This window comes from Ceratosolen solmsi, unplaced genomic scaffold (genome assembly GCF_000503995.2).
Source record: "Ceratosolen solmsi marchali unplaced genomic scaffold, CerSol_1.0 scaffold63, whole genome shotgun sequence".
NCBI classification, from domain to species: Eukaryota; Metazoa; Arthropoda; class Insecta; order Hymenoptera; family Agaonidae; genus Ceratosolen; species Ceratosolen solmsi.
In genome coordinates this window covers 797,466-822,447 of record NW_011948437.1, presented here as the reverse complement: position 1 = coordinate 822,447, position 24,982 = coordinate 797,466, and the positions used below count along the sequence as shown (strand labels likewise).

Here is a 24,982-nt window from a genome sequence, read left to right as displayed (position 1 = left end):
ATGTAAAGATATAAAGAAAAACTAATCAACATACAGCAATGTAAACAGTATGAATTTAATATATCGTGGATAATAGCATTATTACATCATACTGATCAACTGAAATTTGAAATATATCCTTTTATATTACAAAAAAAAAAAAAAAAAAAAAAAAAAAAAAAAAAAAAAAAAAAAAAAAACCCAGCACCGAAAAATCGACAAAAAATCATGAGATATATAGTTCGATACATCTCCATCAACATTCGTAGCACATCTGTCCGAGTCTTCGTATATTTATTATGATTAAAAAAAATGTGCAAAAGACTATAATATGACATGAAAGTCCAGAATATTTATATCGAATGAAGTAGCTCCTTGTTTTATAATTAACGCTTCAAGTTTTAAGACAGTTTCCTATCATCAACATTGCAGCGCACATTATGAAAACATTGGTTATTACAATCATATACACAATAAATTAAATTAATTGATAGCAATGATTAAATTTGAAAAATACAATGTGTCTATCATGATTTTGTTAAAAAATTACTTTTTTAATGGGAGTGGAGCATTTGTTTTTCCAAATAAGAGATACTGTCTGGCTACTCGACAGTTAAAATGATTAAAATTATATAAGCAATAGTTGAGTTAAAAGTAATCAATGTAGGTAGAATGTGGAGATGGTAGTGAGGAAAGCACGTATGTAAATGGCGGTTGAATCGTCTTTAGTCTTAGCAAAATTTATTCACGCTCGTCATTTATCCAAGGAGGGGCAATGGGACGACAGCAAAATTCACTTTCACCTGCAGCGCAACAACTTCTCGCCTGGCTAATACTACTACTGAGCCAGAGCATGGCTGAACTAAGTTCGAGGGTGGTTAAAACACAATACGGTGAATTGTCTGGAGTGATAGTATCCTTAGGTCGTAGCCTAGAGAGCGTCGAGGTATATCGTGGGGTACCCTATGCTTCGCCGCCAATCGGAAGTCTAAGATTCATGCCACCCGTGAGTTCCGCTCGCTGGCATGGTGTGAGAGTAGCGGATAAGTTCGGCCCCGTATGTCCACAAAAATTACCACTATTGACTGACAAGATGTCTAAAGGCAGACTTGATTACCTTACAAGACTGTTGCCTTATTTGAAAAATCAGAGCGAGGACTGTCTGTACCTCAATATTTACGCTCCCGTTCAAGGTAAGTTGGAACATTATTTATTACCTCCTTTGATTATTTTAGGTGCAGTGGGTTTTTTCTTTTTTTCTTCTTTTTTTTCTTCTTTTTTTTCTCTTTTTTTTCTTTTTTTTTCTTTTTTTTTTCTTTTTTTTTCTTTTTTTTTTTTTTTTATACTACATTCGTACTTTTTTACTTGTCTAAAAATGTATTAAATATTGTAAAAATTGTAGTTAAATATATTATAAATGGTAAATTGGTACAATAAATATTTCCTCAATGAAAATGATTGTTAATATTTTTATTCAGACGATATATCTAAAGTTTTTCTTTAATAAAGTATTAATATGAAAGTAAATAATAAATTGAATATAATTTACAAATATTTATAATATATTTACCACATATTTTTATGGATGATTTTGTTGAACTTTATTTAACTTTATTTCTTTGCTTTTTATAAAATACTTTTATAATCTTGTTTAAATGTAGCCACCTTCGATTATTGAATTATTTTCAAATATAATTAGTATTAATTTCTTGATAAAGATTGATGAACTAGAAATATATATATATATATATATATATATATATATATATATATATCATCATTATAAGATTCTAATTTGTATATATTTATATAAAACTTTATGAATATTCGTTATTACTTAGTTATTTTTAACACAGTTTTATATTTTAAACAGTTTACTTCAGTTCTAATTTTGAAACTCGATTATCGATAATTCGGTAATCCTTTTAAGGAACGGTAAATAAAATCTAATTTATTCATATATTTTATTATTGTAAACTTTAATAAATACTAATTTAAATATGTATTTATTGTTATTAATTATATAATTAACACCTTTAAAATAAAAATTTATACGTTATACTAAATATTACATTAAATATAATTTTAATAATATTATACAAAATATGAATTATTTTTACCGACATAAGCAAATAAAAAAATCTGATAATAAAATGATATTACAAAATAATTCAATAAATAATGTAATCAATTTTTTATTATAAATATATTTTAAAATCAATGTCAAGCATATTGTATAAAAGTAAATAAAATAATATATGAAATTGTAGATTTTCATTAAAATATTTGTAGAAAAAATTATTTTTCATTACTTATAAAATGCAAATATTTATATATTTACCGTAATATTTACCTTCGAACCAAACCTTAAATTATGTTTAATACATTTCATTCAACAATGTTATAAAATAAAATAGTAAATTCTTACTATTATCTCAATTTTTAAATTTATTACTATATAAATTTATTATATGTCTCGTAAAACATAGTTTTTACGTAGTAATTCATTTTATGATTAATGAACCCAAGCAAAGGCATAGAAAATGTTTAGTCAGTTGAGTTTTAAATGTTTCGTCTACACAAAACTATAATTTTGTTCGTCTATAACAAAAATAACCTTAAATAATACTTTTATTTATCCGAACTAAGAAATTTGGATAAATAACAAAATCAAAAGGCTTAAATAATACAGTAAGTTATTTATTGGATACATAGAAAAATATATAATAAATAGATAGAAAAATGTTTTTAGCTTCAATTCTTGTAAAATAATAACGACTTTAGAAAATGAAATAAATAATAATGAAAATTTTCAAATAAGTAAATTCACATTCCCAAACAATATAATAATAGATTATCTTTTAAAATAATTTAATTATATTAAATTATAATTAATATTATCTTTTAACTATATCTGTTAATAAACAAGTTCGACATAACGATTGAACAGTTTACTATTCGTTCCATTTTCTCAATCTCTTTCACTTACTGACCCTATTCCTTTCTTTTTTCTTTAACTTGAATAATTTGCTTACATTAAAAATAGTAAAATTATTTTTATTGTGAAGAATACTAATAAACATATAGAAATATATAAACAGCAAAGTTATTACTTCACTCATTTTTATATTATTTAATATCATTATAATAGCATCCTTTTATACGCTAATCATATAATAATAATTGAAATGAAAATATCATTATAAATTATATTATTATAATTATAATTATATTATATATATATATATATATATATATATATAGATTGTATACATTACATACATTATATGTATATTATATATATTATATATATTATAATTATATTATATTAATATTATAATTATATTATTTTTATGTATCTTTAAAAGTTGAGAAAAATTTAATGAAATAAAAATAATAAAAATATTTTGCATACACAAATAATATTCATCAGTTGCCAATTATAATATTTATAATGACAATAATAAAATTTTTAATTTTAATGATATTCAACCATATATGAACAATATGTTAATACTTTTGGTTTAGGAAAATTACGTTAGTAAATTTTTTCATAATATTAAATAAAATTAAGAATTATTTATCTATTGATTAACTTTTTATTTATTGAATGTACGTGCTTGAACTAAAGTAATTTTAAAATCTTTTACTTCAAATGGTTTATATTAGTCACACAATTTAAAGTTGAAAATTGTATTCGCTTGCATATTATACTTTTGTGCTTTTGTCCCATGGCAACAAGACTTCTGTTTAAAAAAAAAGATAGATAGATACAGAAGGTGATAGAGAGAGAGAGAAGAGAGAGAGAGAGAGATAGAGTGAGAGAGAGAGGGAGAGAGACATAGAAAGTTCAACAGCGAAAAAATTTAGTGAAAGAGGAAAATTTACGTCTGATCTGTAGTTTCTACAATTACTTAATTTGATTTCTTGCGTACAAATTCAATAAATAGTTCTTTCCTTTTATGTAACTTCCTCAAGTTCGTATAACAATATGTATTTTTTTTTATTTTCCTTTACCTGTTCTTATTTTAAATTTCTTTTAGATTCGGAGGAGTCATTAAGCATTTTCTAATTTTCTACAAATTTAAGTTTTCTATACAAATAATAAAGGATTCTTGTAATTCTATATTATCGCTCTACATCGTTATACAATTTGAATTTATACTATCTGGAAAACAATTAAGTACATCTACAATGAAAATATTAATTAAAATAATTCTATTCCCATTAAGAAAATATCTTTTTCCTAATAATAGGTGTATTAAAATTTTACACCACATCCAATAATTATCTATAAATACTATTTATATTAAGATAAACTGCTTTAAAATAAATTATGGTTTTATTTTTAGAATACATTACGTGCATGTCTTGGGCTCATGATATTTAATACATCATACATGAAAATTTTAAAATAATATTATAAAACATATAACATAGAATTATATATTAAAAAAATTGTCAATCACAATAATTAATTGTTCTTATACATTCTCTTAATTTTTATATAAATATATTAATTTACATAATCATTATGTATTATTTTATTATAATTTTCTAGTTACTTTCGAAATAACATGTAATTATATATATATATATATATATATATAATATATTATTCTTAATTAAACAAAGAATAAATAATAAGATCAATTTTATCGTAAATTTCTAAAATAAACTGTAGTTTTATTTCTATAATCCTTAAATTTAACTAATTGAATCATTTTATTTACAATGATAATCTGTTTTAAACCACATAACGTTAAAAACTTTTTTACCCACCAAACTCATATTAGTGACAATTATTCTTCGTTTCCGACTAATTAGTGACTAATTTATTATTCATAAAATTTCATTGCAAAAATATGAAGAAAATTACTTATTTTTTAACTTCCGATTTGATATTTCATATAAATATTTATTCAAATCCAATAAATATGTAAAATACTTTTCTTTTTGTTTTGAAAATAAAACGGAAATTAAATTGGCTACAAATATTTTTCAGAGCTATAAAGAAAATGATATATCCTTTCACATATTAGTAGTTATTTTTTTAAGTTTATAAGCTTGTTATAACTATTATTATTAAAATAACTTTGAACTTAAACACATATTTTATTGGGATTGCACGTTAAACGCAAACTATTTTGCAATGTAAATATTTTCAGTATTATTTATTATAATCTTCATTCATGTTATTGTTGATTGCGTAATTTATTTCTATAAAAACAGTTTATAAATAATAATATTTTTCTTACATTTATTGTACATACGTTAAGTTAAATTCGAATTATTTTATATAAATTCAAATAAAGAATTAATATCTTGTATATAAGAAACTTCTTTGAATACATGAATAAAAGAAAATAAAATTTTATCAATAATTAAGGTAAATTTCTTAAGAAAAATTAACTACTTATGATTAATTGAAAACTTAATGCGATATAAAAAATATAAAATAAGTGATGGAATTCTAATTTTAACATTATTCATTACAAGAATTATTTTAATGTAAAATTTTAATATCTTAATTACGGAAAAAAAAATCTTACTTTATGGAATTAATATCAGATTGTTCAAAGTTTAAAAGTAACATTTAAGTGTAAATAAATTTTTCATAAATGAATTTTAAACTTTACTTTGTATTTAATTATGTACATAAATAATATATAAGTGATTGTTAAGTGTTTTGAATGTATTCCTGATTATTAAAGAAATTTGAAACAATAAAAAAGTAAACACATAACTATCATAATTGTACAATAGGTGTAGTAGAGAATTGCCGTTTTAAAATTTCAAATTAAATATAAAATTTTGTTCTCGTTTAATTTGTAAGCATTTAAGCTACGTAATTAAAATACGTAATTAAAAAAATAATTATAAATATTAAACGGTATCTCGATAGAATTTTTAATTTTCAGCAATATCGTAATATTTTCAAATAAGTGTGAATATTGTAAAATATATTCGAAATATTTATTTTTGGTTTTCAAAACATTAATTCAATTAGATTTATAATTTCAGATTGTGTCCGACTCATTAATAATTCTATACGACGGACTTATGGTCGTTAAAATATTATGTGCAATTTATAAACCGAAAAAATTCCATATATCTTTAAAGTAAGAGAATAAAAAGATCAATTGCCTTGCAAATACAGTACTAAGACTTTAGATTTGTCGGATCAAAAGACTGCGATCATTGATAGTAGGCAATATGAATGAAGAAAAATACAAGACATTAGATTCTGCATGATAAGGGATCTGATATGATCAATTAGAAAATTTCTAACAATTTGAAAAATAATCAAAGAAATTCAGAAAATCAATGAATTATGTACAAGATATCTAATTGCAAATCAATTTATTCGTTTAACGTGATTAAATTCAGAAATACCAACAAGTTTCTTTATCTTCTATTGAGAAGAGTAAAGTATTTTTATTTTTCCTGATATTAAGAACCATAATATTTTCTTAATGGGAATTTTCTTAATGTAAAATGATAGTAAATAAAAATTTATACGAAATATGAATTTGATAAATTAATAATGAACTTATTTAAATAATAATTAAAAATTGCGTGAATTAGATTTTCCATATTATTATGTATTAGAGTGATTTGAAAAGTATAAATATTTATATAATTCCAATACTTTTGTCAATTTACATTTCATAGGATCAAAGCTTTTGAACATTAAGTTTTTCTATTATCAACGATAAATGTATTTATCTGAGATTTATGTAAGTAATTATCTGTCCTCGTGTATAAAAAATTCTTTGATCCACTAAAATCTACCGCCAACAATTATAATTTTGTAGAATTTATTACCTTACTATTTATAAATCATATGTATTATAAATATACTCTCTACAGAAAAAAATCACTGGAAATTATTTTACTCCTATTGATGAATGTGCGCATTGATTCTAATTGATGATAAACTTTTAATCGTGATAAAATATAAATTAGAAAAAAATGTTAATATGAAAATTGTTAAATAAAAAAATTAATAATGAAATATTAATTCGTCGGTAATTTTAATTACACCGATTGCTCATAACTGAATACGTATTTATGTGTACGTCAATTGCATAAAGTCTACCAGAACATTTATATATTTTTATAAGAATTATACAAGTAAACAAGTTAAAAATTCTAATGTAGAAACGTAGATGCGCAGGCAAACATAAGCATATAAATACGCGAGAGAAAAGAATTTATTGATCAAGGCCGATGTCTCACTATAAAATAGTATTTTATATTCAAATAGTCGAATTAATGTCGATTTCATGGAGTCTTTGTTTCAACCGGAAAGTCGAGTTGACAAACAATGTCATAGACGTTGGTTGAGTTATTATTTGAAATGTGTGTACTCGGGAAGTAAAAATTCATCTATTGACCTGGGAGAATATCAGAAATGTAAATAATTTTTCTCTACGTTAAAGTTGAAGCGTAAAAATGTGAAAGCCAAAAAAGAACTCGAGAAATATCACTTTGGCGTTATTCCTTAAGCGCCATTGTTTTTTCTCTTTTCGATAACCACTGCGACAATTCCAAGAAGTTATCATCGACGAGAAAGTGATAATTTTGCCACTCTAAAAGTGGCACTGAATAATTCTACTGAAAATATATAACTATTGTGTTTGTTTTATATTATTAGCTTCAACTTCTTTGTACACATTTACTATTATGAATACATATTTCTTGCGTCACGCTACACGTATCTGTTATTATTAAATTATTAATTTTTTTATTTTAATCTATATCAAACTGAGGATATAATAATCTATTACATAGAGTTTATTTCATTGAAATTCGATAGAAAAGTTCGAAATCATAACCGTACCGTTGACAGTGAGCATTATTTGAATTATTATTAGAATTTTACATTATCGTTTATTAAAAAATTAGGCAGTTACATAATATAATACTATCAGTGTTAAGTATTTTTTTTTATAAATTAATATCGGTATTATTAACATAATATATATATATATATATTATCACTTTGTTCGATAATAATAATTTTCTTGTGAATTCATGCTAAAAATTTTTTTTATTAATTATAATATTTTATAAGTACTTTTTATTAATAAATTGAACTTTTAATTTAATATATCTTTTGTTTATTGTTCTGCAATCATTATTCGATCCAGCTTATATGATAAAATTTTTCTAAATTACTTTTTGTATTTCAATTGATGAAAATTTTCCATAAATTTGCAGAAAATTCATCGTAACATATTCATAAAAGAAATTACGTTGATCTCATAATATTCAAAGTATGCATAAAGCGAATAAATGAGAGGAGAATACAGATACATACACATTATTATTATTATTATTATTATTATTATATTTTACGTATATACCTTAGATATAAGATGTTTTAAGTATAGTTTTCAGGCTGAAAATTTTGTTCGAACAGTTGAGTAGATTTTACTAACTTTTCTCTCGCATTTTTTAAAAATTTTTTCTTTTATTAAAATTCACTTTCATAGTTTTTCATCAAGGTAACGAAACAATCGAAATGCATTAGTATTATTAGAATTATATTTTTGACACTTTTTTTTAACTTTTAATTTATTTTAACACTTGCAAGAAATATAATATACATACAGGGATATAACATAATATATTTGACTATTTTTCTTCATAACGAATTCATTTTCTCGATCTGTTAAGCTATTTTAAATAGTCTTCATTTCAAAATAAAAAAAGTAATATTGAATACGAATACATTTACCTAGTTAATTAGAAAATGAAATATTTATAAAAATTTTAAAAGATAAAATATCTATTAATGCTACTAAATTGAGTAAACTAATAACGATTCATTCTTTATACTTTTTTTATTTTGAAATGTAGCTTTAACAATGAAACTATTTGAAAACATCTTGCTAATGTTTTTATAACTGATTAATATGATTTATACGTACGTGTGATGACTATTCCAGATTACTATTTTAACAAAATAAATAAGACCTCAAATTATCATTATTACCAGTATATTTATAGGGGTTAAGTGTACATATTCACATATATAGATAAATAAAAATTAGTTTATTCTATTTATTTTGGTAAAAATGTACTACTTGTTTCGCTAATGAAATTGCATTTTGAATATAAAAAGTATAATTAATATTGAACATAATTTTAGTTTTTTTGAAAACTACAATGACAAATAAATTATCAATCAAATTTTTTTCTAAAAAAAGTAATCAATATAGAAATAATTACTTTCAAAGTAAAAAATATATAATAACTTTCTTTTATAAAATTAACAAATTGTAACAAATTTTTTTTTTAATCAAACGGAATTTATTGTTTAAGTGAAGTTTAATTGACACTATGTTTCAGATTTTTCGATTAATTGTAATAAACTGTATTTAGTAAAGGGGAATTCATTGTAGAATTTAATATACATATATAATGAATTTTTTATTTGTATATCTCAATAAATGGTATATCATTAAATTTTGGTCAATGCACAGTTCATATCATTTTAATTTTTAAATATGAAAAGTAACAATGATGAAATTGTACGATTTATTATAGAAAGAATACAACTAATATAGTTTTTACATTCATTTATGAAATTAATATAAAAAATTTAAATGTTTATAAAAATATATTAACTCTATTAAAATACAATTACAAAAAAAATTTATTCACTTTGATGAATAAAGTTACATTTTATTTAGTATTTTTTTTTTTTTTTTTCATGATTTCGCATTCAAAAGTAAATAAATCCATAATGATATAAAGTATTAGTAGTTACAAATAAATATTTTTCGTATTCGAATTTTACTTTTGTGAGGACTTTTTCTTTCACTTTGATTATGTACAATAAATAATTTTCTATAAAAATCTATGTATGACCATAAACTCACATTAAAACAAATTTTGGCTTATTTATCAGATTTCTATTTAATATATAGCGTTTATATCGTATCTAATTATAAACGAATGAAAATAACAACGATAAGCTAAATTAACTAAACTATATATTAAACTTTTACTCTAGATTTTCTTTAATCGTATACTGCATCAGTAAATTACCGTTATGAGACTTAAAAAGAAAAAAGCAAATTTCATTTGCTTAGTTCTTGGGAAAACTATCCTAACTGTTTCTCTCTCTCTCTCTCTCTCTCTCTCTTCCCTCACTGACTCTCTCATTCTGTACTATTTTAACTCCTCTATCGTTTGATTTGGTTTTCTACCTCCTAATAATATTTTTTTTAATATTGAACTAGTGAGATATAGTTTCACATGTCTTATATATCTTAAAGCAATGCATTCGAAAAATCTATCGGCCTTCAAAAAATCTTTTTTCTTATTCCATTCTTACTCATTCTTAATATTCTTCATTTTTTATAATTTTTGAAGCCACTATAATATTGTATTTGATAGTTTGCAAAACAACTTTTGATTTTTATTGAATTTATATAACAATATGAAAACTGTAGTTAACAATATAAAAATTTAATATTATTTACAATTAAAAATTAATATAATGTTATATTATAATATATATATTATATTATATATATATATATATATATATATATATATAGAATATAGTATAGAAATATATTTATTTATTTAATTTATTTAATTAATTGATTTAAATGTAATAATATAATATAATATTATATTAAGAAAATTATATTATTAGTATATGTCAGTAGGAGATTATTATAAAATATTAATTCTTTAGTTGTTTACTCGTTATTATATACAATATATATCCAATAATTAATAATGCAGTGCACGTGGTTTATAAATTTCATATAATGCATAATGTAATTACTTCTTAACTTCGGTGTCGATTGTTGGTCGGTCGGCTTCCATTATTGGACTATCGAATGATTTTAGTTGCTCTCTCTCTCTCTCTCTCTCTCTCTCTCTCTCTCTCTCTCTCAATGTCAAGCTATGTTCAGAAGCTTTGGCCGAGATGAAAATTTAATTATAATATGAATAATATTTGGGAAACGTATTATTTACATTTAAATAATATAATATTGCAAATTATATTATGTCAATTATGTCAAATTCGATCAATAATTGAACAAGAAAACATTATTTATCACTTATCACTGCATTGATATATTTTCATTTACAGATATATTTATACTTTAGATTATTCGATGCTAATTCATTATTATGAACTTATCAAATATTACTTATCGAATATTTTAAAAAATTATCAGTACACTTGTCCAATTTTAATTTTCAGGACTTTAACTTGTTTCTAAAATTTCCTAACAGAATATATATATTTTTAATATTAATATTTTTTTTTAATATTGTACCCTTATTATCAATTATATTCTAATTTTCAATAAATACTTTAATTGACGAACAATAGTGTAGAAATATTAAATTAAAAATGATTAAAAAGTTGAAAATTGATCGATGAATATATCGACGAAACTACATAAAATTTAAATACAAAACATTTTCAGATGATATTAATAGTTTAAAAAATTAGTTAAAATTGTAAATATATTTTAGTATTAAACTTATAAAATAATATTATTATCATTTTAATGTTATTTTTTACAAATATGTATTGAAACGTTTATTATGTTGAAAAAAAATTAAAGCAACGGAACAATTATGAATATCTATGTGTAATAAAATGTTTTTATGTTTCATGTACAAAATCTATCCACGTTTTATTTTAAATTTTTAATTAAATTTTTTTTTTATTTTTTGTTTTTTTTTGTTTTATTATTTTTAATTTTATTATTATTTATATATATATATATATATAATATATAATTAAATATTTTTAATTAAATTTTTAATTAAACATTTTTAATTAAATCTAAATTTAAATCGATTTCTAAAATAATGTAGATTAAATTCATAACAAGAAGCGAGAGGATATCCAGAAAAGAATATATTTATACATTTACATTATAATTTATTTTCATTAAACATTGTTCGTCACGCCTATTCACGATATTTATTCATTTAATATACTCATTTCGAATTCTGTACTAAAATAATTTTTTCCACATCTACATATACGTTATAATACGATGTATTTGCATTGCTCTATGTACACATACGTATGATTTATGTACCAAATAAACCCTAAATAAAACAAGTACATAAAGAAAGAAAGAAAAATATGAATAATAACGTTCTATAAAGTTATTAATAATAAATAATTAAATGAACAATTCTGTTGGTTTTTGAATGTATATTTGAGTACGTTTTCTTATTTCTTTTTCTCTTTTTTTCATATTTTTATCGTTTTTTTTTCAATTGCTTTTATTCATCTATGTGAATTTTATTAAATATATTAGTATAGTAATGAAAATATTGATACTAAATTATATAAAGTGAAATACTTTTCTTTAAAGATAATTTAATATCACTAAATCAAATGTATCATAATTTTTTTTTTTAACCAAATTAATAAAAATAAATTAATTATTAATTTTTCCTGAATATCTATGTTGATAATACTTACGCCTGCATACAAATACATACTCATACATATTTTAGTAAATATATCATCAAAATCTTCTCAACCATAAAACACAATTTTATATTTTTTATAAATCATTTTGTATTTTGAGGATTTATATTCATAGATAAGTCATCATAAGATGACTACGAATATGAAATTTGACAAATTTTTGGTGATGCGTTAATGTATACACAACATCTGAGATAATCTGCCGATACATTGTAGAAATGTATAAGCCTGAGGTAAATATGGCTTCGATAGATTTTGAATGTGAACGAATAAGTGTTAAGTACTTGACAAATGAAAGTAAAATCCACCGTAAACTTCGAACTCCTTCGATGATGTCCAGACACAGGCTCAATGCACCACGATAATGGTAGGATAATCGAAATTGCCAATTTGTAGAACTTTCGTATCGGCTAAAATTCCTGAGCAAGCCGCCAGCGGAAGCAAGGATCTATGTATAAGAAAATTTTCATAGAAGGGAAGGCAAACGCGCGGCTTTAGAAGTCGCATTTGAGTGCAAACTTGAAGATATTAACAACCATCAGTCGATCTTCGCCTTCGTCTCTTCATGTAAGCCATACTAAGAAAGCTATCCAATGGTATTTCCACACTCGCAAATGGATTTCATCCGATGATAAATTAAATTAAACTTACGAAGAATAAAATGCTTAATAATATTAAAATTAAATATTTGGTGTAAATGTATCGCCCTGGTTCGAGTTCGATTCATTGAGGTCAGTGGGAAAACCCGCTGCAGAAGTATTACAGTTATATAAATAAACAGATTTCGTAAACTGGAAAACTGACATTCAAAAATTAAACTAACACACAGTCAAATTAGTTTAACATTAAAATAATATATATACATATGTGGCTAATTTCTACACACTATAATTAAATTATATGTACAGCTTACCAAGTAAATATTATAAAGTAAGTATATAATGAAAACAATATAGAAGGGTTCTACGAATTACTATTCAATTAGAAAGAGTGGAAAAATGTAGTAAATGAATTAGTACATTTAGTAAATTAACTTCCGGTGGTGGCTCATCGGTCACATTGTACGGAGAGTTCGCTCAATTTTTTTTTTTTTTTTTTATAGCGCTGAGCATTGTATTGGCAACATAGTAATTCCTAACCAGTCATTTTGCTCCAATTGTGCATTATCGGTAAGGCTCGAGGACTATAAATAATCGTATGTCACTAGGATCAAGATCGATCCTTCTTGATAGTCTGTCGTCTACTTCCCAACTAAAACCATGTCACCAAGATATCCTTGTTTCCGGTCTTTCGTCAGAATTATGAAGCTAAATTATTATTCGAGCAAGCTTCCTGAAACTACGGCTTTCAACGTGTCAAATGATGGTACAGACATTTATTTGGTCACATCGTACCCCAACATTTCTATCTGCCAGAATGGTGGTTATGTCGGTTACCCGGAGAATTCTACAAAACTTCAAATATCTTTAGTCGTCATGCAATCTCGTGTTACATGCCCGTTTTAATAAAAGATCGCCGTTACTTTGCCATGTTATAGTAGCAAAAGTTCTTGAGACATTTTCTTAATTCTTGAGACATTTCTTGTTATATATTCTTAAATTGAAAGCCAACCCTTACTTCAACTAAAGACTTATTCCGTCTTATCACCTTATTATCGTCGTTTCCCGTAGGAGCAATGACGTTCTTAATTATAGCTACATATTTCAAATATTTTATCTAATCCCTCGATTTTACAAAGATCTTATTGATTTTTTTTTTTAATCGCTTTAAATTATCCAATACCTAAATAAGAAATCGTACTTCCAATATAATAAACTAAAGGATGCGAAAAAAAACAACAATATCTTCAGAAATCTTGTATTCGAGGAACAATATCTTATTCGCCTAAATTATATATAAGTATATTATTTTAATATATTTTATTTTGTTTCATATAATTAAAAATTTAACAAAAACTAGTAAATATTAGAATTAACATTAATGTTTCATTATAAAATACTTTATTTGGAATTTAAGTAGAACACTATTACTATTTTCTTTATTACGAGATATTTGAATATAAGATATTTAATTAAGAGCAAAATTATAAAAATAACTTTCATTTATTAAATTTATTAATGGTTACAGATAAAATAGCAAATAGTATTTATAATATTATATTGGTAAAAATATCGAGAAATTATTAAAAGAAATTCCATCGTACTCTATCTTTTTAAATAATTTATTTTTGTTAAATTTTGTATAAACGTGAAACAAAAGCCAATCTTTTCAATGAAATATACTGAGTGAATAATTTTTCATTTTTCTCTTTTATCGTATTTATTTTAAATTAAACTAAATTAATATTTATTCATTGTAGTTATAAAATCAAGCTTATTTCTTGGCAACTTCCTTCCTATCTAAGAAATATTTAATAAGTCGAGAAAAAAATTCGTACTTTAGTAAGTGAAATTTAAGTGAAAGAATGGCTTGTCGAACAAAAAATAATTTTATAATAATTATAAAGTATATTTTTTAAATTAAAATATTTATATTATATATGTTAAACGACGCATAAGAATTTTTTTCATTAGCGGCATTGCGGAATACAACGAACATAATTTACAAAAGAAAATTTTTATTCACATTTTTAAAATTCAAAGTTATTTTAATTCTCTAAAACATTATTATTTCCATTTTTTCAGGATATAAATTATTATGAACAAAAAAGAAAAATGCCTGTGAAAAGAGTTGATATAGGAAGATTTATGCTGTAGCTTATAATTTTAATTTACATTATTTAACAAAACAACTAATATATATTAAAATTATAATAATTATATGAAATAACATATTCTACAAGCTTGTTAGAATAGTTTTAATAGAATATTTGCATTAAGAATTTTAATCATTATATATGAAATATAAAACTTTTTATTCTATTCTAGAATAATATGTTTGTGTCAAAACTTTATTTATCATAAGTCCTTATGTAATAACAGCGAACGAACGTTTGATATTTAATAATTATATTATTAATCTATAAATGAATATCTGTTTCATTTGTTAATTAATATTATATTTGTGCAGTCGCTAATTAATACCATCTTGTTTTTTTTTTGTTTTTTTTTTTTTTTTTTGCAAATATCAGATAAATATAATTATGGAATGCATTCTAATCCGATGTGGAGTTGTAAAATGATTCGTCAAATCCCACAATCTTCTGCTGTCAATTTGTGCCACTCAACTTTGTATTTTTATATATGCAATTGTTCTCATTTATTTATATATTTGAGTCAATGACAATCCTTACTTAATTGCCAATTAACCGAGCAAAATTCTAATGAACTGAGAAACGAAATGTTTCTGTAACTCCTTATTTCTCAATTTTTACATATTATCATTCAACAATAAGCAGATATAATATATTAACCACATTTATATTTATTTTTAATTTTCTATTATATTCAAAAGGTAAAACCATAAAAAATTATAATCCAATGCACTTTCCACTTCGTTAAATTTTGAATGAATGAAGGAATGCAGAACCGAACTTTTCCTTTGTATGAAATCTCAGTAATTAATGGAGACAGGAATGACACAGCTGTAAAATAAAAAGTTAATAAGTACATTTTGAAAATCAATTATTGTTATTATATATATATATATATATATATATATATATATATATATGTAAAATATATAGGTGTTTATAAATTTTAAAATTACTAATATTGAAATGACATCTTTAACAAAGATACATATACTCTAAGCTGTTTGATGACTATTAATTGTTTAAAATATAATGAAATTAAAAACGTAATATCTTATTCATTAATGAAACAAATCCTATTGGCACTATTTAATTAATATATTTATAATACAAATATATGAGCTTTTTCTTATTATATTGCAATATTACATTAAATTTATTTGCAATCATCTTACATCAATAAAAAATATATTATTATATAAATTTTATAAAAATTACTGTGTAATGATTTAAAAAAAACAATTAATGTATTTCTTTCTAAATCCGTCCCAAAGATTTAAAAAATTATATAATTACTAGTATATTATATAACTAGTATGTAGCTAAAAATGACTTGAAGATTTGGTATTTAGTATGAGATAAGTTTATAACATGATTTTTAAATACTATCGATACTATCCATAAGAATGTAAACTTTCTAAATAAACTCTGCCTCATTAGTATCATAAAAATATATCGAGTATTATTGAAAATATATTAATTAATAAATAAGAGATTTTGCCCAGAGTGTTTACAATATAGATTAATTTCTATAATATTTTTCATAAATAAGTAATTTAATTTGATAAGCTTACGAAATTTCAACAAATTTGTTGAAAATTGGTATTAGAAAGTATTTTTTTTTTAATTTATCAATATATTTAATAAATATTGAATAAATATTTTAATATATAGTAAATAAAGCATTCATAAATAGAAAAATATTGAAGAATATAGGAATTCAAAATATTCAAGTTTGCGAGAAGTTATACAATATACTGGCAAGTTGCCAAAAGTTTTTTAATACTTTTTTGGTAACTACTGAAGCATGATGTAACCGATTAAAATGTTTTTATATTAATTCATTTCTCTCTCTAACTCTTATTTTCTTGTATGCTTGTCTTAGTTTAATATGTCGATATTTCGCGGTTAGTAAACATATGTTCTAGCGTTGCTAGATTTACATTTGATTCAAGAAATAAAATATTAAATTCTTTATAATAATATGCATGATCGTCTTTGATAAATGTTTCATTAAAAAAAAAAAAAAAAAAAAAAAAACAACGACAGCCTATTTATAAAACCTACAGAATTACTATTACTAATAGATAAAATTTAAATCACAATTCGATATTTCCCAATCACTTTTTTACTATAATATAGCCCAACTTCCCAACTTCGTGTCTATAGTATTTAATAATTATTTTCTCATTATATATATTTCTTCCATACAGTTTTTATTAATTTTATTAAATATATTCTATTATTACGTAATTATGTATTATAAGCGTAATATAAACATTTACAAAGTATAATTTATTATTAATAGTAAATGAATAAGGACAAAGCTCAAAACAGTACTTATATATAGATTTCTAAGGCAATAATGTTTAAATATTATAGCAAATTAATAAATATGATTCGATTACATCAGTTATGATAAAAAAAAAATATATATATATATATATCATGCAATTACCAATAAAATATGGAACTGCAAGTTTAAATATTACAAGCAATTTAGAAAAAAGACATATAGAATAAGAAGAAGAATATATCTTCTTACAACATTTATACTTTCATCATAAAAGATTCAATATAAAGAAGTATAGGGAAATCTATATAATACATTATATTAATAAATTCATATAAAAACGAAATTTCAAAAAAAAAAAAAACGAATCCTCAAATCTTCTATAAAATAACATTATGATTTATTCAATATTTTCTACTTTTTTTTTCTTTTCCAGTAATACTTCATTCTTTTTATATCTACTCATTTACTTTTTCTATGCGCGAATTCTTTTAACATCCTTTCATACTCGGCCTGAACTTCTAGTTGAAGTTTTTTGATCCCCCGTGATATTTTATCATAATTTTTTATTTAAACTAGCTTCTGCATCTATCTAATATTGGATTGTATTTTTAGTTCTATTTATCGGTGAAAATTAAGTTAAGAAAACATTACAATATATATTTAATTAGATAAACATTCTCTTATATACGGACCATATTATTATGCTAAAGTTACTCAATTTATGATGATAGTGATTCCAGTTACAATTAATTTTGAATTTTTGTGACAGAAACTTTGTAACCTAAATATTTGATTTTTATAATTGCATAATTATGAAAAGAATTAGTAATCTACTTTCAACTATATGATATAAATTAAAAAATGTTCGCATTGTTTTAAAATCGATATGTTTAAAGATTTCTCCATTTAAATATGTTAAGTGTCAATTCCATGAAGTACGAATAACGTAAAACGTTTACACATCATTCGATATGCCATAAAAACAGCTTAGCAAGGACAAATTTATAAATATATGCTTACAATTATTTATATAGTAATTTTACAGTAAATATCAATTCACGTGGATATATGATTTGAAGTATTTCTAATCCAATATTCATTTAAATTGAATATGATTGAAAAAAATTATCCTTATATACAATAGTATCATATATAATATAATATAATATATTGAAAAAGTGAAAGAAATTTATCTAGCCAAGAAAATTGTGAATTTTTAATTTTTAATGCATGTAAATTGAATTGAATAAAATTTATAAATTGATTTTACGTATAAACTATTATTATTAAAATTATTACTAAAAAAATTATCCTACTGAAAATTCCGTAACTTATTGTAATGTCCAATTAATAAATGATTATAACTGTAAAATTTTTCTTATTAACTGGAGAAATAATATTTATTAAAAATTAAAAGTTCAAGGGTTTGATTAAAATTTACAGAGTTTACATAAATGTAGAAAAATTACTACTATTATATATAAATATTTATAAAAAATACTATAGTAATAATTAAATTTACCGCATATAATTAACTACTTATAAACACTGTATTAAAGGGAATAAAACAGAAAATGGGAAGCTTGCAATACAAATGCAATAGTGCACTATGAAGAAAATGAAAGACAAACAGAGAAAGTGAAAAGTATCTTGTGACGCTGCCTAAGCAGTAAGCCAGAGTGTATGTCTATAGAAATATGATATTTCTTACATTTTCATGTGCGTAATAACGATCTGTAAAGTACTTGAAATACGTATTCGTATATAGTGAATATTTAGCTAGAAATTTTTAGTTTCATTGTGAGATCTCAAAACTAATAAAAAATTGTATTTATATTGATTGTATTTAAGCGTCGCCCTTGTAGCAGTGCAGTCGCCCTTAAACAAATAGGGTAAGTTGTAAAAAAGTAATCTCTATCGTTGCAAAAAGTACTACCATTTGAAAAAAAAAAAAAAAAACTTTTAAACATTCTTACCTCAACATTAATAATATTTGTTAAATTATCATAGTTTAGATTTTACTAAATTATACTAACTTATTAAATAATATTAAATAGTATTTTAAAGTTAAAGTTTTATTTTTATGAATAAAACTTTAAGAATCTATTTCATTAGGTATTTTGAATAAAATATGTATAGTAGATAGTTTTTTATTATTACAGAAATCAATCTTAATGAATCATAAAGTGAAAACTTGTTTAACTAAGCGAGTTCAATATTAATTATCTAAATTATATAATTGTTTTTTTTTTTTTTTTTTTACAAATAATAAAAATATAGTTTGAATATATCGATCATTTTCTATAAACAAAATAAATTATCTGTTTCGCCGTTTAAATATTGTATATATTACTCTGATATTCAGTAAATTTAATTAATTTTACTTATTTTCGAAGAAAAATATCTAATAAATTTATAAGAAATAAAAACTTCATAATTATTTGAACGTATTGGCCAATCATAGATAAAGATAACTATGTCTTTTAACAGAATGGAACAAGTGTATAAACTTATTGTACGTATTGTATTTCTAGTTATTTTTATATTAATGTTGAAATAATGTATCCACTATTTTTATTATGATATATAAAGTAAAAATATAGATAGCAAACGAGTATCAGTAGTGACTTAAAGTAAATGAAGAAATGGACAAGAGACTTCCTTTTTCTTTCGCCACCATCCAAGGATTTCCGATAAAACGTACGAGTGAGAGAGTTCATTTTTTACCGTAGAGAAATGTAAAGAATCTCAATATCGCGAAGAGAAGACTCGTCTTCTCCATCTCTTTCTCTTAGTCATCTCACTCTCAATCTCCTTTGATCCCTGAACCACTGAAGTAAATGACTTGATTATTTTTTTCTATTTCCCTTTCCGTCGCCGTGTATTCTTTCTCACTTTGCCTCCATCTCCTTTACTAACTTGTAATTTATACTTATGATTTCTTTCTTACGTAATCTTTATGCAACGATTTATATTTAAATAACACTAATATTGAAACAAGAAAACGAATGGCTTTTATATAACTGTATTAAGTTTCTTTATTATTTATTTATTATATTAAATAAATTTATTTAGAAATATATTAAATTATTGCATACATAAAATAGCAATTTAAATGGAATGTACTGATGACTAAAAATGAATAAAAATGAATTATTTATTAATTTTATCAAATGTATGTAAATAAATTATTTTCGATTGATAGATCCGATTGATTTTTGTATATTATTTTCCAATTAGTTGATATTAACTAGCACTTAATTGACAAATAGAATTGACTGAAAATAAAAAAAATAATTAAACGTCACAAAAGCACTAGATATAATAAAGATTAATAATAAACAAACTATTTATAGTAAAAGAAGTAGCAATGTAATAATGTAGGTAAACTGTAATATATTGTGAATACGTTAAAAATACAAAGGCGTTGTGGTAAAGAAGAAGTACATTATACATATCTAAGCTTATTTGATAGTTAATTAATTGTTCATAAATAATCAACAATAAATAATTGATGCTCGAGAAAATGATATTTGCATGCAAAATATATTTTCTATTTTCTATATAACATTATTATTAAAAAATTTATTAAGATATTTATTATAAAAAATTAGTATTTATGTATAATTTAATTTCCTAAACAATAATAAATATGTTTTATAATTATAGAAATATTCTTAATAATATAAAATAATTTTATTTTTTATAGCCGAATGAACTTGAATTACATTAATAAATTTGTACTCATTGTATCTTTAAATTAATGTTTCATTTTTAAATTATTAATGATTCACAAATTAATCCTATTCATTAATTAACGATAAATAAATTCAATTTGTTTTATAATATTGCGTTAATTCACAAATATAATTATAAAAAAATATTATTATTCAACATATGAACATTCAATATCTATGATTGACAGATTAAAATTTTATTTATAAAAGCATATGCTCGATTAGCTATGACTTTGAAATATTACAGTTCAGTCAGACAAAAATAATAGTGCTTTTAACAATAAATCAAACTTAAATATGTTATATATACCTTTATTGACTGTATTACTCTAGAAATTCTTTCTATTATACATTATTAGATGCTTTTTAACGTTTTCTTTAACTCATTAGTAGTTTGCGGTTTCATTGGTTTAATGCATTACGAAAAACACACACGCACACACGCACACATGCACGAACGCACGCACTCACGCACGCACGCACGCACATATATCCTTTGCTATGAGTTCAAACTATAAGAAAAACGAACAAAATTATATCGAAACGAAAATATAAGAAAAACCAAGAGAAAATCTCTGAGGTAATTTTTCTAAGTCAACTAGATACATTCGTGATCGTCGACAAATTTTCGCGTATTCCGAGAGTAGCTGAATTCGTTTTCCACACAATCTCAGCTTCTTTAAAGTTCTATAACAACATATCTAGCCAACCGGTAACTTATATGTGAAAAACTTTACAAACATAGCGAAGCGAAAAAACAAAATCGAAAATACGTAGACAGATAGATGGATAGATAGATAGATAAACACAACCGAGTGAGAGAGAGAATAAAATATTGCAAAGGAGAGAAACAATCTGTACAGTTTTCCAACGTTAAGAGGTTGCTGCTAATTTTTCTTTTTCGTTATTTTTTTTTACTTTTTTTTATAAACTACATCAATAAACTATGCATATGGTTAATACATCTTTTCATTTTATTAAATTACCGTTTTATCGATATAATTTTGAAACTAAATAAATTTTAAAAACTTTTTTTAAAACTATATGAATTCACAATACCGAAAAATAAATTAATAAAATCTCTTGATAAAATTAACAAGACACCACTCAATAAATATTGTATATAAAGTAACTGTGTTATCTTTTTAATTACATTAGCTATTAATATTTTTTTAACACATTTATAAGGATTATATATATATATATATATATATATATATATATATATATATATATTTAAATTTTCATTAATTACTTTGTTCTATAAAAAGTAATATAACCATTTACCATATTTACACCGTTTAATAAATAATTTTAAGCCTATCAGTTTTTCTAAAATTCTTGACGATTATCTATAAACAAGTGCTTCAACATATAATCATCAATAATAATAGATGAAAATAATGAGCATCATAATCAAATTTACGTTAAGATATATATATACATATATATATATATATATATATATATATATATCATATTTAGTTCGTGAGGAAATAATAGAAGCTGATTAAATATAAAAAAGAAAATGTTAATCTTTATTTGTACTATTCCTGTACAATCTGAGCCCAGGTAAAATATTCCAAAAAGGTTTTGCTAAATTATTTATATTTGTGATTGTGATATATATAAGATATTACAACATGTAATGATTAAATTTGAACTCGAATACTACACATAATATGGCTGATTTTAATCTGTATTCCTAAAGCAGCATTTCTGCATTAAACTCATTAGACTTTGTGAAACTTTACTTAATTAATTTACAATTAAACTAGAATTATTTTAATTTAATATTTCATCTTATTATAAATACGTAATCTGTTGTGAAAAAAGTCATTTTTAAAAGAGTATCGAATAATTTAATTTATAAAATGGTAGAATCTTGGTTTTACTATAATTAAAATATAATTTTGTATAAATACAAATAATCGAGTAATCTTTTCATACAGTTTTTTAATTAGTCTAAGTTAAATATTAGTATGCGTGGCAATATGTATCCAGGTTAAGTAAACATTGTATGTTTCTATATAAATATATGTCCAACTAATTATTAATAAGAAAATATTTAAATTATTATTGTATTAGAACTTCGTATAATCTATTTCTATTATATAAAAATTTATTTTCAACGATTATTTCCGATTATTATTTTATTAACGATTATTATTTTCAATTTTTAAAAAAATGCTATGTTTATTATAAATTAAATTATTAAAAATATTTCTACTATAATAAATACAACATGATATATTATTACAGTGCCAAGAATGAGTTTGGTGATTTCTGAAATCGAGTCGTATCTCATCCCTCCTTACTCGCGACTTTCGAAATTCTGAGATTCTCACTCACTCTTATCGACAACTTTTTATTTAGACTATGTCTTATCGATTTTTTTTCTATTCCAAATTTATTACTTCTCATAGTTCTTAAAATCTTTTTTGAAGACTTTTAGGAACTTTCTGAAGTATTCAAATCTCCCACATAATTCTAACTAGTATTGAACTATAAAATATATTTTTATCTTATTCATTTTTTTAAAAGCAAATTTTCTTTAAACCTGAATAAATTTATTTCAATTACTCTTGATTACAATAATATCGGCTTTTTTCTTTAATTCCAAAATATTTAATGCCCAGCGGAGATCACATATCTTTAACATTGCTTACCCACTTTATTCAATATCATGTTGCACTTTAAATGAATTAATTCCCTGATATGATTTATACTATTTAATCTTATTTAAAGATATTTTGTTGTACACTACATTTCTTATTTGAGAAAAAATGATCTGAAATAGAGCAGGTTTATCTTATGTTTTGTCGTTACTTTTTTCATTTTCGATTTATCTTCAATTTACCAACTGCTTATCACTTGTCTGTTATATTGACTTATTCAGTCCTGACGTCCTATTCATGCTATCGTCATTCCTTCTTCTCATACTAACGACTTCCTTCCCTCTTTCGGAGCATAACGTTTACTTCTTACAAAAGATATACATGTCTTATGCTTCTTTGACAATATATTCAATTGATAATATGTGTATTTGTTGATGGATCATACACACGAATATCTAATTAATATTTTATATACATTCGTATATATAATTATATCTGATTTAAAATTAATTAAATATAAATAATTTTTCGTTTGTATAAATATCAATTACAAATAATTACTTTATTAAAGAGAGTTGTTTAATGGAAGTATTATTTAATAAATAAGTTTATTATTGTAAATATTTTATAAATATATAAAATAGTAGACAAATATTTGTAGATGCTATGAAATTCGAAAAATGTTTGCTCATAAATTGTCGTAGTTGAATCGATCAGTTTTATTCGATAAAACTTCCTTTTCTTAAATGTATAATATAGTAAAAAGTATCTGAAGAATACGTCAATTATAATTTTACAATCCATATAGAGATATGTGGTGTAAAATATTTTTTAGATGAGTTTTTAAAAAATACTTTCACAATATTCCATATTATTAATTAAAAAATGCAAATATAAATGCATTAATATAAAATATCTTTTCTACTATGCATTTTTTACAAAACAAAGTTAATTGACCTAATTCTTCGTTTTCACGAACGTTCAGTGAAAGATATTCTGATATTGTCTATAATATTACTTAACGAGTGAAGAAAAACAAACGTATAGTAGACAATTTTTTAACATATTAATAATCGAAGGTTTGAAATGAAGTTTCTTAACATA

General features: G+C 22.6%; 1 protein-coding gene across 1 annotated transcript in view; it reads left to right on the top strand.

Moving 5' to 3' along the window:
• The first annotated feature begins 764 nt into the window (after positions 1–764).
• Positions 765–24,982, top strand: part of Nlg3 (Neuroligin 3) — a 93,064-nt gene continuing 68,846 nt past the window's right edge. The window contains exon 1 of the mRNA XM_011503312.1: positions 765–1,172. Within this exon, the coding sequence (XP_011501614.1) occupies positions 833–1,172 (340 nt within the window). The 5' untranslated portion in view covers positions 765–832. The remainder of the gene's footprint in view (positions 1,173–24,982) is intronic.